The sequence below is a fragment of the Manis javanica genome, chromosome 10, assembly GCF_040802235.1.
Source record: "Manis javanica isolate MJ-LG chromosome 10, MJ_LKY, whole genome shotgun sequence".
In the NCBI taxonomy this organism is placed as follows: Eukaryota; Metazoa; Chordata; class Mammalia; order Pholidota; family Manidae; genus Manis; species Manis javanica.
The window spans coordinates 15,705,233-15,721,393 of record NC_133165.1 but is presented as its reverse complement, the minus strand read 5'-3'; the positions used below and the strand labels follow the sequence as shown (position 1 = coordinate 15,721,393).

At 34.4% G+C, this 16,161-nt stretch overlaps 1 protein-coding gene across 1 annotated transcript in view; it reads left to right on the top strand.

The window, feature by feature from the left end:
• Positions 1-16,161, top strand: part of PTPRQ (protein tyrosine phosphatase receptor type Q) — a 198,873-nt gene that overhangs the window by 135,303 nt on the left and 47,409 nt on the right. The window contains exons 30-35 of the mRNA XM_073214156.1: positions 2,606-2,792; positions 5,682-5,926; positions 8,263-8,329; positions 11,223-11,381; positions 11,918-12,140; positions 13,825-13,898. Of these exons, the coding sequence (XP_073070257.1) occupies positions 2,606-2,792; positions 5,682-5,926; positions 8,263-8,329; positions 11,223-11,381; positions 11,918-12,140; positions 13,825-13,898 (955 nt within the window). The remainder of the gene's footprint in view (positions 1-2,605; positions 2,793-5,681; positions 5,927-8,262; positions 8,330-11,222; positions 11,382-11,917; positions 12,141-13,824; positions 13,899-16,161) is intronic.

Sequence of the window (16,161 nt, the reverse complement as noted above, 5' to 3'; positions counted from 1 at the left end):
AAATCATTGACTCCCAGGCCAGGGAAGAATATGTTCATGAATTTAGGATTTGGCTCAGCTGGACCTTTGCCAAATACTAGCCACAAGGGCATAAAACTTATCCTGGAAACCTCAAATTAAGCAAAAATTGGCAATCTTAAATAAAGACACATGGGCACAGATATACCACCCTGGCTGATTCTACAGGAAATTGATGCATTTTGTAGTCCTTTGTTCATGGATCCCTAATATTTTCAAAATAACAAATATTTACTGCTTCAATTTACCAAGACAAGGATGAGAAACAATGCTTTGCTCTCAACTAGCTCGTACTCTACAGGGAAACATTAGAATATAAACAAGTAATTGTAGAGTGTGAAAAAAACTGTAGGTATGCAGTTTCATGAAAAACGCTGGAATTATAACTAACAAAATAATTAAAGTGCCTGTTATGGGGGACACAGGATATAGAGGAGACTCACAGAGTAGGTTAAATTTGTTCTGGGACTTGAGGAATGAATAAGGGTTTGCCTGGTGGGGAGGGGTGCAGGTTGGGCAGGGAAAGGAAAAAAAATTGAAGGAGTATGTAAGTCCTGACATGGCAAACACAACCACCACCTTTTGAAAGCCATGGGAGACACTTCATGATAGGAATACTAGGTGATCAAATATGATATGAGCCAACTTGGATTTGATTGAAGAGAAATGATGGGTTCAAAAGATCTGAGGTTTGAGTCCTGGGTAAGTGGATAAAATAACGGTTAATAACAAAGGCAGACTAGGTTTAGTGAATAAAGATAATGAATTTCTGTATGTGCTCTATTTGAGGACTCAACATTCATTTGGGTTCTATTTTTTAAGATACAGGAGATAACATGCATGTTTTGTCATATTTTTACTGCTCAATGTTTGTCATCCATTGTTTCATGAAAAACGCTGAAATAGTTTAATTTTACTTGAAGAGAGCAGGCCCAGTGAGCTTGTGGTCTTGTAGAGAGATCTGGGCTGTGGAAAGACCTGAGGGAAAATCCTGTCTCAGCTACTAAGTAGCTATGGAATCCTGAGGGATTCACCTAAATTCTATAAAATTAGAGTTCAAATAGAAATAGCAATCAGCCAAGCAATGTAAATGAGCAGACAAAATGAAGGCCACTGAGTGGCTTCATTGGAGAGGACTTGGAGACAAATGTTCCATTTTAGGAGTCAGCAGTCACTCACCTCTAGGTAATTGTTACCCAGCATGACTACAAGCCTAGTCTTAAGGGAAACATTAAAAGCCAGGTTTATATGTGTTTAAATGTTGACAGCTAATTGAATCTCACACTCTCTACCAGTAGGTACATGCACTTGATCAATAGGATCCTTGCATTGATTGTTTTTTTGCCACTTTAGAGAAGTGGAAGTCTTAAGGTAGAAACAATCTATTTGATTTTGCAATGCTGACATTATTTATCAGCCTTTCATTGTGTTTCTCATAGAAACAGCTACTTTTAGTTAAAAAAAATACTTTTAGTAAAGAGCATTTGAAGAAATATTGAACCAAAGAAATCTTTCAAAAGTTGCAAGGGAGGGTCAAGTTTAAAATGAACTTCATAGGACAAACATTGTAAACAACCTGGCTTTAAGTATTTCATTCAGGTACAAGCACGTAGCTTGCATCACAGGAGTTTGAATTTTCTGATGTTGATCTCAAAAAAGGCCCTTCTATTTAGTGCACAAAACCGTAGCTGTTTTAATCCCGACAGTGAATAGGCCAGACTCTACATCAAAGATTGACTATGTTTGAACAAACTAAACAACTTAATTTATTTAATACAAATTTAACACACCTAGGTATAGTCATCTGTGCACATCTAATAATTGTGACATCCATAATTAAGTCATTGTCCACAGTGCCATGTATAATGTTAGATCAGAGTTTTTCAAATTGTGATAATGACTAGAATTTTTAATGAATTCAAATAAAATTTAAAAGAGCAAAAAAATATCAGAATGCCTTTCAGAAAAAAGTTGTGTATCTGAACATTGTTTTCAGTTACAAAGTATAGATATGAGCATAAACACACATATACACACATCCTGAATTATATTACATAATGTGTTTTCTTTTTGTAGGTCATAGTCAAGAAAGTACCAAAATCTCTGTCCCAGCTACTTCAGACCTATTTGTTCTAAATTTTGACAAATCTCTATAAATGTTATCATCCCAAGTTTACAGAAAGTAAAACACTGAACGTACAACTGAGTTTTCCAATGTTACAGGAGCTATTAAGTGAGCATGTTGGTATTCAAACCTATCTATATTCTTTCTTCCATAGAACTTTGGAGTAGGATGTAGAGTTTCTTTGACTACAGAGATGATTTCTGCATGTTCATTAAATAGGTTGATTGATTGTGGTTGACTTTTTTTTTTTGTTCATTTCATTTTGCTTTCAGTTGTTGAAATAATTGCTAATTTGTAAACTATTAAGAGAGCACTTTAAATTTCCCAGGGCAATCTGATTGTAGAAAAAACAATAATTTAAATCTTGGCTAGATAAATACACCGCATGTAGTTTTGTCTTATTCTGCTTTGAGTTGGAGCTCAAGCGATGCTTCTTTAACTACTAGCTGTTTTTCCTTATAGGTAGATAGTGATGAATTTAATATTTCCATCATCAAATCAAATGAAGAAAATAAAACCATAGAAATTAAAGACTTGGAAATCTTCACAAGGTATTCTGTGGTGATCACTGCATTCACTGGAAACATTAGTGTTGTTTGGGGAGAAGGGAAGTCCAGTGTGGAAATGATTGTTACCACTTTAGAATCAGGTAAGGAGTATTTTTCATCATTACTAAAAACTGAGAGTTTGATCTCTTAAAGTTTGTCACACCCCACCCCTTAGAAGGTATGTGTAACAAGAAATTCTTGAAATGTAGAAAATATAAAATACAAAATTCAGTGATCCACTGTGATTGACAAAAGTGAAGCTTTCTATTTACATTTTTGAGGCAAAGTGGAATTAAGTAGAATAATCAGTTCTTGTAGACATAGAAACAAGTCAGTGCACAATAAAGGAAGTAGCCAGTTGTATTTTTTGCATTTATTTAAAAACCAAATATTTTGGAAATTGAGTTACCTTGCCTAAGAGATTATTTTTTCTACTGTCTATAACCAATAATGCTTCATCTAAAATTCCATTTTAGTTATTTCTGCCCCATGTTTCAGTGTCCATGAAGGTAATAATAGTCTATTTTTTAATAATCAGAAATTCAAAATTAGAGTCCAGGTCATGCCCACCATATGTGTGTTGTTGTTTTTCTTTTTCTTTTTTTTTTTTTTTTGCCTAGTCAAGTGACATGTTTTATTGTTTTATTATATAATCTATTTAATAAATGTCAAGTTCAAGTTTTTGTGAACAGGGTCTGATTATAACCATAAGAATTAAATGTGGAAAGTCGGCCACCCAGAACTTGCCTGCCCTCTCCTCCTGAGACCCTTGATGTTCTTTGCCACCAGGTATCTCTTTAGAAAGAGCACATGAAGGCATGTATTGCTCTAGTTTATTTGTTGCTATCTGTAAGGTAAGTATAGGAGGCAAAAATAGTTTAGATAGTTTTTCATTATGCTATACGTTTGTCTATAAAGTTGCGGGTCTAAATTATAAGATGCACCTTATCCTTAGCACCCCTACACTGCCCACTAGTTTTCCTTTGCTGCCTTACACATCCCAGATATCCATTTTCTTTATATTTTTGCACTGTTCCTGCATCCCACCTATCTGTGAGTAAATATGCTGCTCAATTTATTCACATTCGTACCGTGCAGCATTGATTGTTAGATCTTAATAGGCTACCTCTCCCAAGGATATGATCGTTTAACAAATTTTGACTAAATCGCTCAGAGTAGAATTCCAGACATAAAACCAAAGATATTTGGAGGATAAGAATTTTCCAGCATTGACTTATCTGACTTCAAATCTGATCCTATTTTTAGAGACATCTCTTTTAAAAAGAAAATAGATTTCTTATGTGTCATAAAAATGTATAATAAGAGAGAGAATCTTGTGAAAGTATGTGTCGAATGAATTTAAACTTTTCTTTAGCTATGCATTTTCCACTTAAAATGTGATATTTGGCATAATAACATGTTTATATGCTTCTCTTTTTCCCTCACTGTTATTTATTGACATTTCTCTTGCTTGCTACAGGATATTATTTATAAAGATGTTTGCAAGATAATAAAGCTTGGGCATCTGAACAATTGACAGCCAATTATTAACAACCTTCCTCATGGAAACACTCTACTTAGTATAGAAAACATATCCGTGTCAATTTGATAGAAATAGATATGTTTATTTAATCAGTCATTTATGTAGAGAACACTAATTATGCAGTATAACAAGAACTAGGTCATATAGTCAAAATAATTTTATCACATATATCATTTTCTTTCATGATACTTAGCTGTTATATGTTAGACTAATTATTTATCAAAAATATATTGGAATAACTAGAATATATAAAATACTCTCAAAACTCAACACAAAAAAACCAATTAGAAAGAAATATGATTAACAAACTCATGATGAGATAGATTTTCAGAATCATTAGCTGATAGGGAAATGCAAATTAGAACCACAATGAGATAGCCTTATGCATCTACTAGAACAGATCAAATAATAATTTAAAAAATAGTGGTAATGCTGGCAAAATGTGCAGAGACTAAATCTCTCAGACATTGCTAATGAGAATGCAAAAGGGTATAGTCACATTAGAAAATAGTTTGAGTCTTCTATAAAACTAAACATGTACTTACCACATGATCTAGCAATCTCTCTTAGGCAATTATCATAGAGAATTGGAAACTTACGTTCACAGCTGTGAATGAATATGAATAGCAGGTTGATAAGTAGTAACAAAAAACCTGGAAACAACTGGTTTTTCATGATTGAACAAATGCTGGTACATCCATAAAGTGAAACACTACCCAGCAATAACAAAGAAGGAGCTATTGGTACATACAACAACCCTGATGGACCCCAAGGTCATTATGTTATTGTCCTTCTCAAACAGAACTATGGAGATGAAGAATGATCGGTGTGGGGAGACATAGAGCACACACAGCAGGGGCTACCAGGAGGGAGGTCCTCTATGGTGATGGAATAGTTTTGTGTCTCACCTCTGGTGATGATTACAGGAATCTATATGTGGGCTGAAATTACTTAGGACTACTCACATGCACAGAAAAAATGAAAAATGATGAAATCTGAATAAGATCTGTAGTCTAGTTGGCAGTATTCTATCAATAGGAGTTTCCAGGTCTGATATTAAACTACAGTTTATAAGATGCCACCACTGGGGAAAGCTGGAGGGATTTGCAGGGGACTGTGGGTACTATTTTTGAACTTCCTATAAATCCATATCATCTTTAAAAAAGAAGTATAAGAAGTCATAGAAATGCATTCTGTATAAAAATAAGTATATCTAAAAGTCAAAATAAATAAGTAACCTAAGTAGATTACTGTCATAGTTTCTGTAACTATAGATATGAATAATTCTAGCATGCATCAGCCATTTTGCTTTATTTTCATAATTTTTTATATGGTTTAAATCATTTGTGTGATAATTTAGTAAAGGGAAATTTGAAGAAAAATTGTATATGGAGATGAAAAAGAACACAGATTTTTTAATAATTAATGTCTAAATGTTTCCTTTTAGTCCCCAAGGATCCACCTAACAACATGACATTTCAGAAGATACCAGACGAAGTTACAAAATTTCAGTTAACATTCCTTCCTCCTTCTCAACCCAATGGAAATATCCAAGTATACCAAGCTTTGGTTTACCGAGAAGATGATCCTACTATTGTCCAGATTCATAACCTCAGTATTATCCAGAAAACAGACACATCTGTCATTGCAATGTTAGAAGGACTAAAAGGCGGACATACATACAATATCAGTGTAAGCATTCATAGTTTTTAATTATTCACCTATTCCTCCAGTCAGCTTAAAAACTCAACAGTCAAGAATACCACAGCTTATGTGCACACAATGTCTCATATCTTTTTGTGGGATTGTTTGAGACATGCCAGCAGAAAATATATTTAGAGCAGTGAAATTGCTTATTTCCTATTATAATGCAGCAAGTACTATGATAATAAGGAGAGAATAAAAAAGTTTTCACAATCCAGTAGAAATCCAGAAATTATAATGAAGGGCAAAAAAGGCATATTAAAAGTACAAAAGCAGTGAAATGTCAAGAAATAATTGTGCCTAAAGGAAATCTGTTTATGTGTAATTATAAATGGAAAAGCAAATCTCAAAGGCAAGGGGCAGAAATAACTATTTGTATGTTGGAAATTCACATTCATTTCATGTAACTATACCTACAGCCAACAGAATTTATATCTCTTTAATCTAAATTATCCATTTTAGAATGCATATATGCGTGTTTTATATATATACACCTAGACACATAACACAATTTGTTTCAGAAAATTTGTCAATTTTTTTAGTATGTCTTGCAATTTTAAAATAGAATTATGTGATTCAGAATATCATCTTTTAAGTAACAGAATGCTCACTAAACCTTCAGGTAGCTTAGTAACTAACCCTACCAACTCTTCATGATTATTGATATAATTGCCAGAATGCTGTTATTAATAATTTGTGTGTATACATACATACACATCTTCATTCCTTCACTCACTTTATATCTTATTATATAATTTGCCTTGCTGCATTATTGTCACACATCCCATTAAATGGGCCACCATTGTGAAAGATTTACTATAGGGAGGGCAGTGGTTAGAAAAGAGTGAATTGATTTGAGTTCATATTTTGGCTCAACTGTTTTGCTGTTTCTGGGAAATTTCCTCAAATCTGTATCTCAGTTTTCTCAACTGAACAATTACTAATAAGAATAATAACTTCTTTATAGGATTTTTGTGAGGATTAAAGATGTATAGTTATGGTAAGCAGTGAGTGCTATATCCATTTTGCCTTTTGCAAATAAAAGGAAAAATAGGAGATTAAAAAAAAGTACAACTAATTCATAATCTAAAGAACCATAAATAAATCCTCCGATTCCTTACAAAGTGCAATTGACAGTATCCTCAACACTTGAGACTTTATTAGAAATGTACCTTTCATACATGTCCCAACCTACTGAATCAAAACCTCATTTAACAGTACTTGTAAGTGAATTCTTGCACACTGCAGTTTGAGAAAGGCTACCCAACTTTTAATTTATTGTCTCACTTCAGTGTTAGGTGTATAACCTTAAGGAAATTAAAGTAATGAAACAAACCATAATATCACTTTTCACTTTGAATACTTCCTTTCTTAAACTGACAAACTCCAATAAATATTTTCTGTAGATATTTTTTAACCACATTTTTGGGGCTTGTTTTATTTACCGTACCCACCACATCATATATATTATTATAATTTTAATTCAATGAAATCATTCCCAGAATATCTATAGTGTAAGGTGGGCTACTACTATATAAAACAAATTAATAATTCTGATAAATATATTATATTCTGATTTGTTTTTTATCAAATATAATGAAATTGGCCAAGAACTAGTCTTTTTTATATAGCAAGATAAAATGAATAAAGGAAGATTCTGCATCTACAGCTTTCTAAGCACAGAGTTAATTGAAAGGATTCACATTTGTGTAAATCACCCTCTGTATATACAAACAGAAATGCTTTATGTGTATATGCTGCATTATGCAGGTTACAGCGTCAGATACTTTGGGGCAGGGGTGAAGAAGGGCATAAAGGCCAGCTTTCAGAGGAATGATTTAATACAGGAAAACTGGCAGGCTGAAGGAATAGGATTTCATCTCAGAGAAGGAAAAAAAGGGGATGTTGAATATGGATTTAAAGAAAGCCAGAGTTAACTACAGAGAGAAAGAGCAGATGTCAGAGTAGATGAAGAGCAGACATAGTGGCTTTTCTGCTCCACTCCTCCTATGGGTTCAAACTGAAGCCACAGCCTGTCACGGTCTCTGCAGTAGGGCTGCATAGGTCATTCAGCCTTTGTTCTCAGGGCTTAGTATCGTAAGATAACTTTTAAGAACTACTTTATTGTTACTGTTCTTCCTATATATATTTTGTATTCGTTTAAGTGAGCACAGGAAAATGATAATAGACTATATAGAATTGTTCTAAAAAGTAGAATCATTTAAAAATCATATATAAACATGATTATATTTATATATGTATACATATATATACACACATATGTGCAATCATTTGACAACAGTAACAAGATGTCTTTGTTTTAGGTTTATGCCATCAATAGTGCTGGTGCAGGGCCAAAGGTTCAGATGAGAATAACCATGGACATTAAAGGTACATATAAGTGATGCCTTTACATGAAATACTTATTTTAATCAAAGAATAATTATAACTTGAATTCTATATTAGAGTTAAGGATGTAGTCAAGCTTTTAAATGATACATATGCATATGCATTAATGTATGCTTATTAAATCTCTAACTTAAATGTCTAAATAATGATGCAGATTACCATCTTAAAGAAAGAAAATGTCCATCTGCTATTTGTGCTTCTTTTCCTCTAAATTAAAACTTTTCTGAGATAATTTTTATAGTCTTGTTATTTTGGTCTTTAATTTATTTAAAACTCTTTGTTTAAATTACCCATGACTAGATTTTGACTAGTTCTAATTAGATTCCTTGATTGATCTCTGTCTTGAAAATCAGATTCTTCTCAGTTTATCAAATAGTGTTTACTGAACTACCACACATTCAAGTTTATGGTTTCGACTATAAAGCAGACCTATCAGTTCATATTCTGATGGGTATTTCTCATAGAAAATATAACCATAATTTGGAGGCTTACCCCAAAAAAGTCCACAGAAAACAAAAAAGATGAAGAGGAATTTAGGGCCATTCAGCCCTTCAGGGTAACTTCTCTTTCTGAGACAGAAAACGTTCCCTTAATGGTGTCATCTCTCTAACAATCTGTAATAAAACCATCAGAGATAAAAAAAAAAATGGAAGTATATGGATGGACCTTTAGTTTTGAATTACACCCATAGCTTCTCTTTCTGAAGCAAAAAGTAACTTTTCTCAGTCTTTGGTGAACACTGAACAGCAAGTGATCAAAATTGCCTTGCCTAGACTAAGTCTCGCGTCAAACCGCTGCGGTTCAATCCTGGACTGGCCACTTAGTAACATCTGTTTGACTTTGGGTAAGCTTCTTAGCCTCGATAAGCCTGTAAAATGGAGGTGATGCTAATTCCTACCTCACAGGTTGTTGTGAGGCTTGAAAGAGATCATCTTTGAAAAACCCACAGGACAGTGCCTAGAAACTAGTATTAAGAATAAGAAATATTCACTGTAAGAAGCTGATATTGTATCTTTTCATCAGCGGGTAGTTTATACAGTTGTCATACTGGTTATAAGTGTTAATTATTTTCCTTTACCAGATAAATTATGTACCTGGAATATACAAAAGTACAAAGTCTTCAACAATATCAGCTATTTTACAAAATGACTATACAAAGAAGAGTTAATCCTACCATCTTAGCTTCTCTTTAGTTATTCAGTGGCAGATGCGTTGGCACACAGCTAACCATAGGTATTTATTCATTTGTGAAACTTCTCATTTCTGATGCTTTGCTCATCCCCAGATAAAGATGATTAGTTCTGATTTTCCACAGTTTACATAGGTCACATAGAGAAAATTCATGAGTATTGGTGGCAGTGTTTGGGGGCCTAAAGAACTTAATTTTTCTCTAGTAATAAAGCCTGATTTTATTGGTGACATGGAATTACATTGATTTAATCGTGGTCTCATTAAATTTGCATTTGACATGATATCAAGTCAGATAGTAACATCCAGTGCCAGATGCCTCTAACAGGAAACATTTTCTTGGGGGTTCCCCCCTGTCCCGGCTAAGAGTTTCTCAGAACTCCCAGAACCTGAGACATTTATTGCTGAAACTCTCCTTCCTTCTGTCCTTTCACAGGTGTCTGACCTGTTACCTGTGGTCGAGTGTCTCTTGCCACCTACACCTGCTCCCTGTCCCTTTATTCTTCACCAATATTTCCCATAATAAGCTTCCTAAACATCTAATTCCACACTGGCCTTTACATCTCAGAGGAGTGAACAAATGGGTCAAGTCAAAGTGATACGGCTCAAATCTTGGTATTTCCCTTTTATAGCCATTTCCTCATGTATAAAATGGAAATGTTGCCAATTTTATGGCATTGTTGAGAAGCTTTTTTCAAAGACTTAATGAATATGGATATTGATGTTTGATTAAGCAACTTGCTGATGCTTGGACAGCTAGTGTATTTAGCTATAACTTGAAATGAAACAACTTCTACAAGTATTGATTTTGGAGATATGTGTGTGCATTGATGGTAAAATATGAATTATCATGACACTTTTAGAAGTTATTCTGGCAATGTCTATTGATGATAAAAAATACATATATCTATTGTTCCAGAAATTCTGCTTTTAGGAATCTATTCCATAGAAATTTTTAAAAATCAGCAAATATGGTTAAACATATAAAGCTGATTATTGCAGCAAATTCAAAGCCTGAGGGAAAAGTAAATTCCCATCACTAGATGGATGATTAAATATATATAGTGCAGACACACCATGATGTACAACACAGTCATTAGGGAGAATGATTTAGCCCTGTGCTTGGTGACTTGGAAAGACTGACGTAAGTCATATTTAAACAAGAAAAGCAGTATGTGGGGGATAATTATAACATGTAATAGAGCCTCATCAAAAACACAAACACTGAGAAGAATCCACTATGTATTTTTATACGAAATGTCAACATGGAGAAAAGAATGGAGGATATTCTCCATAAATTTATCATAGATAAATTGTGGGGTGCTGGTCTAGAAATTGACAAGCCAGCTAAAGGAGAGAGAAAAAACAGTAAAATATTAGTATGATTTGATACATTCATGAAAATTATATATGAGTTAGAGTATACATAATTTGAATTCTTTCAACATGTAAAGAGAAGTCAGATGCCTGACAATCACACCTGGGCCCCATTATCTCAGACAAGTCTTAGATACGTAATTACACCATGAGGGGGTAATGACTGCTGTACGCCAACAAAATGGTTTCATTTGTCGTTTGTGTTTGTCATCACCTTGTCTATAAATTACCTGCATGAAATGAGAACTTAAAATGATTTCCTCTTCTCTTCAGAAACAAAGATTCAACTGTATTTCTTCTTTGCTTATAGCTCCAGCACGACCGAAAACCAAACCAACCCCTGTTTATGATGCCACAGGAAAACTGCTTGTGACTTCAACAACAATTACAATCAGAATGCCAATATGTTACTACAGTGATGATCACGGCCCCATCCAAAGTGTGCAGGTGCTGGTGGCAGAAGCAGGAGGTATCATCAGCTCTCGACTTGTCCTGTTAAACTGTAGAGTGAGTTGCTGAGTATGAAGACATGTCGCTTCAAAATTAGTGATATAAGGTTGGCTCTCAATTATCACAGAACTCTCGAGCTTAATAGATTGCTAATATCATCATTAACTAAACTAACCATGGATATAAGCCTAAAATATTTCCCAAATGCAAAAAGGCATAGTTAAAATATATGATTCGTTTCCTCCCTATGCTAGTAGGATTGTTCCGATTTGGCAAGATGGAATCCTGACAGCTTCTTTGTTGGTGTGAACGAGAGGGATGTGATTTTTCTCCCTGTGAAGTCATCCACCACAGTAATGCCTGCAGAGTCTTGTGTGATGGGGAAGGGTAGAGCTGCCTGCTTATCCAGGTAGATCAACCGACCATCACTTGTGATTCACAGAGTGACAATCGTTACATCCAGCTTTTCCTCAAGCAGTGACAGAAGTACTCTTTATAACAGTGAAAGTACATTTATGCTGTACTTGTAATCATTATTCTTTTTTTCTGAAATAGCTCAGCACGATGGAAATGTAACAAAGTGGTATGATGCATATTTTAATAAACCAAGGCCATATTTTACAAATGAAGGCTTTCCTAACCCTCCATGTACAGAAGGAAAGACAAAGTTCAGTGGCAATGAAGAAATCTACATCATAGGTGCTGATAATGCATGTATGATTCCTGGCAATGAAGACAAAATTTGCAATGGACCCCTGAAACCAAAAAAGCAATACCTGTAAGTATAGTTTATACTTAATGTGCATCATGTGAACAAGCTAGTTGACTTCTTTCATCCATCCATCTATGCATCCTTTCATCTTTCCAGTAAGCACCAGGCATTCATAATGTATTATGACCTGACACTTAATAAAGATCCACAAGGCACCGTCCTTACATTCCATAAGTGTAAGTTCTACAGGGGAAGTAGGCAAGCTTGAAAGTCATTATAATTTAATATGATAAGTGACATAGGACAATATGAAAAATGTGCAATTGGAGAATATAGGTAAGAGAGTTTAATTCTTTCTGTGAAGGACAATGTGACTAATGTGCAATATTTTATTTTCCATTCATTATTTGCCTTGCATGCTAATGTACAGGTTTTAGAAACACAACCCTAGTCATTTGGTTGATGATGGCTTCAGTTTACCTCAGTCGCAGCAATAATTCTCTGCTCTTTATGCCCTCAGACATCTGAAGGAGTGATTGAAATCTCTACAACTTTAACGTTTAGCATTTTGTAGATCATAATAATCTAATATAGTAAAAACCAATGCTGATCTTTTAGCTTTATTAAATGCTCTGGTAAATTGATTGTTTTTCTCCAATTAAAGTTACTCTACTATTTTTCTGTCATACTATAATTTTTTAATCTTTAACTTTCAGAATAAAATTTCTGCTACTAAATTTGAAAAGTGTAGCTGGTTTCATTTTTGCCTGCTAGCTAAAGCATTATTAAAATCTTTAGAAACAGCCTAGGCCAAGTTAACATTAGAAAAGTTAGAGAAGTTTAAGCATTTGAGAAAAGGAATGCTCTATCATCTATTATTAAGTATGATTAACTTTGGTGACAAGTTATTGCCTGAAATTTAATCATCATACATATGACAGTTGTGAAAATTATATATGACAAAATTTACTGTTTATTCAAGTATTGTGTGTTTTGTATTTTTTCCAAAACAGACTCTTCATATTATCAATAAAATCATAAGAACTTGAGAATAGGAGAGATGAAATTATTAATGCAATTTATTAATGTAAATTTGTTTTACATTTTAAAATGCCTGGATATCTAAGCTAATTTTTAACTAAGGTAAATTTTGTTTGTCTCTAAGGATGTTAGAATCAATCAGTGATTTTTAATACTGATTCTCTTCTGCAGCCATGTTCTATTTCAAGTCACAAAAGAATAGAAAATAACACAGCTGAGCACACACAGAATTAAGAAGCATTGTTTTTAATTTGTTAACAGGTGAACAAGATAAGTTTTACATGACAATTCTTGATCTGGTTCACAGGTATTTTCAAAGGTGGTTGAAGTATAATAGCTTTTATGCTTTATATTTTTAAGGTGTATTTGTGAAACACTTTCACACAGACATTGAATCATTTTATCCAAAAAACCTATGAGAGGTGATCTACTTCATCCAATCAACCTTCTGACTGCTCTTGAGTTTGACCAAATTTTTAGTCATTTTCTCATGAAGTTCAAGAGGTTCATGTGCAAGATAATAATTCATTGGACATAAAGATCATATATATTTTTCCTGATGGTGATTCAGTTCGAGTATGCATCTTATAAATTCATTTTCTCTTGAATAAAAATACATATATTTTAAAGCTGTTTGTTAAATTATTCATAGAAAAAGGTCATGTGCATGTAAATTGTTGGTTTTTATTTTTATTTTTTTTCTTCACAGATTTAAATTTAGAGCCACAAATGTCATGGGACAATTTACTGACTCAGACTACTCTGACCCTGTTAAGACTTTAGGTAAGACATATTGTGTAGCTTAATTTCATTTATAGTCTGAGCATGCTGATCACTTATGCAATGTTCATTAGTAAATGTATTAATCCATGACTGAACATTCTCAATTATAAATTCATTTCAAGGTTAATTAGCCTGATTAAGGAAAAAATCATATTTGTAATATTCTTTTAAGTAATGGATGTTCCATCGATTTGAATCTAGATATAGATTTCAATAAGATATTGGTTCTCTGCTGATGTGCACTAACATTATACTAAGCACATCTTTATTTGGCTATTTAATATGTAATCTTATATGTAAAACATTTTAACCTAAATTTTTAAAAAAGGCTTATAGAAATTTTCCTGAAATAATCCTAAAACTAGAAGCTTACCAGTTCTCTTTAATTTCACTTTCTTTCTAATCAACTCTTAGATGAGTTTTTCAATTATATCCACCTAGTCAAGCCTGAATAAAACGTAAGTTCAGTGCAAGTAGAAGTAGACAGATGCAAGTATATTTGTCTTCTTCATCATCATCACCATCATATCTAACACTAAATATTTGTGCACCAGACACACTTTTATGCTCTTTGTTTGTATTAACGGGTGTATTCTTCACAATTAACCTTTCATTTAGGTCAGTGCTTCTCTAACAGAATGCTTTCACTATCTGGGGACGTTTGTCAGTGTCAGAAGCCATTTTTGGTTGTCATAAAATGGGGGTGAGCCACTGGCATCTCCTGGGAGGCAGGGATGCTGCTGGCATCCAACAGCTGGGGACGGCTTCTCCAGCAAAGAACTGTCTAGTTCATAATGTCAGCGGTGCTGAGGCCGCCATGCCCTGGAGGGTGCTGGGCCAACTCCATTTTACAGCCAAGGCCCAGTAATTAAGTAATTAAGTAATTAAGTGTCTCTGCCAGGATTCCAGCACAGATTTCATAACCATAACACCGCAAATACAGGATTTAGACCTGGATTCAAATCTTGGTTTTGCCACTGGAGAAAATTTAATTTCTATGAACCTCAGTTTCCTTATTTGGAAAATGGTGATGATAGTGTGTACCTTGAAAGATTTAAATAGGACAACCTATGTAAAGAAATTAATATGTTATAGCTAGTAAAATTTTAAATGTTTACTAGCTTCCTTTTGGAGAGGTTATATAACCAAAGATTTCAGAAATGCACTTCCTTAGGAAATAGGAAACTATTTCCCTAAGATTTCTCTGCTGGCTCACAACTTCCTGTTTCCTTTGCATCAGGCTCTGAGAATGTGGAACGTTGTGTTTTGTTCAGATCCACAGCTTACCATGAGCTGCAGTAGATTTTAGTGAGAGTTGTAGCTGGAGGAAGATGGATTGTTCCGCCATTTTCAGCTAGAAATTCTCATCGGGTTCTGGAACATGAGTTGTATAAAAAGCCAGCTTCTGCAGCCTCCACTTAGTTCAGGAAACTTTTGATGTTGAAGAAATGAAAAAGGAGCATGTGGTTTACTACATAGATGTTTATAGAAGAATGACACAAACATATATATATAGTCTTTGGCTATACTAATTCAAAAAAATCACTGGTTTGCTTAATTTTACCCAGTAATTCAATCATTGTAAAACTGGCTGACAAGACTCATGGTTTTGAAGTTGTGTCACGTGTTCCTTCATTTCATAGATGAGTTTATCACACCCTGACACCACCACAGTAATAATGTCATTTCCCTTAGGTTACAGCATTCAGACATGTACCATAGTAAGTGGCCCTGATGTGTTTACTGATGGAAGATAAGAGCCATAGACAAAGTAGACAGTTATATGCCTAAGGCAGATGACATTTTGTAGCTACAAAGAGATGGCCTTGCTGTAAGCTGTGTGCCTCAGAGCGCCCTGGTTTCGTGCCGATCACTGTTACAAGGACGTGTTCGGTCAGTTGGCTAACAGGCAGATTTGAGTCCCACAGGGTAATAGGAATGAAAGAGGGGGAAAGCCAAGCTCAGGAACCACATGGTTCCTTTTTTGGAATTGTAACTGCCACCACCCTAGTCACCCAGAGCTAACGTTTCCGTGACCTGGTCATTGCGGGCGTCTAGAGGGAGCATAAGACATGGAATGTGGAACGAAGGCAGAACACAGGATCCTGGAGGGGTGGAGCATGACTGCGTGGAGTAGGTGGAAAGCTGCAGGTAGCAGGGGCTAGTAACAAGCAAGTCCCCGTATCTATGATAAAAATTTTCAGAGTTCATGTATTATTTGTGGAACATGAAGACCTCCTTAGCGTAGTCTTCCATGGACTCT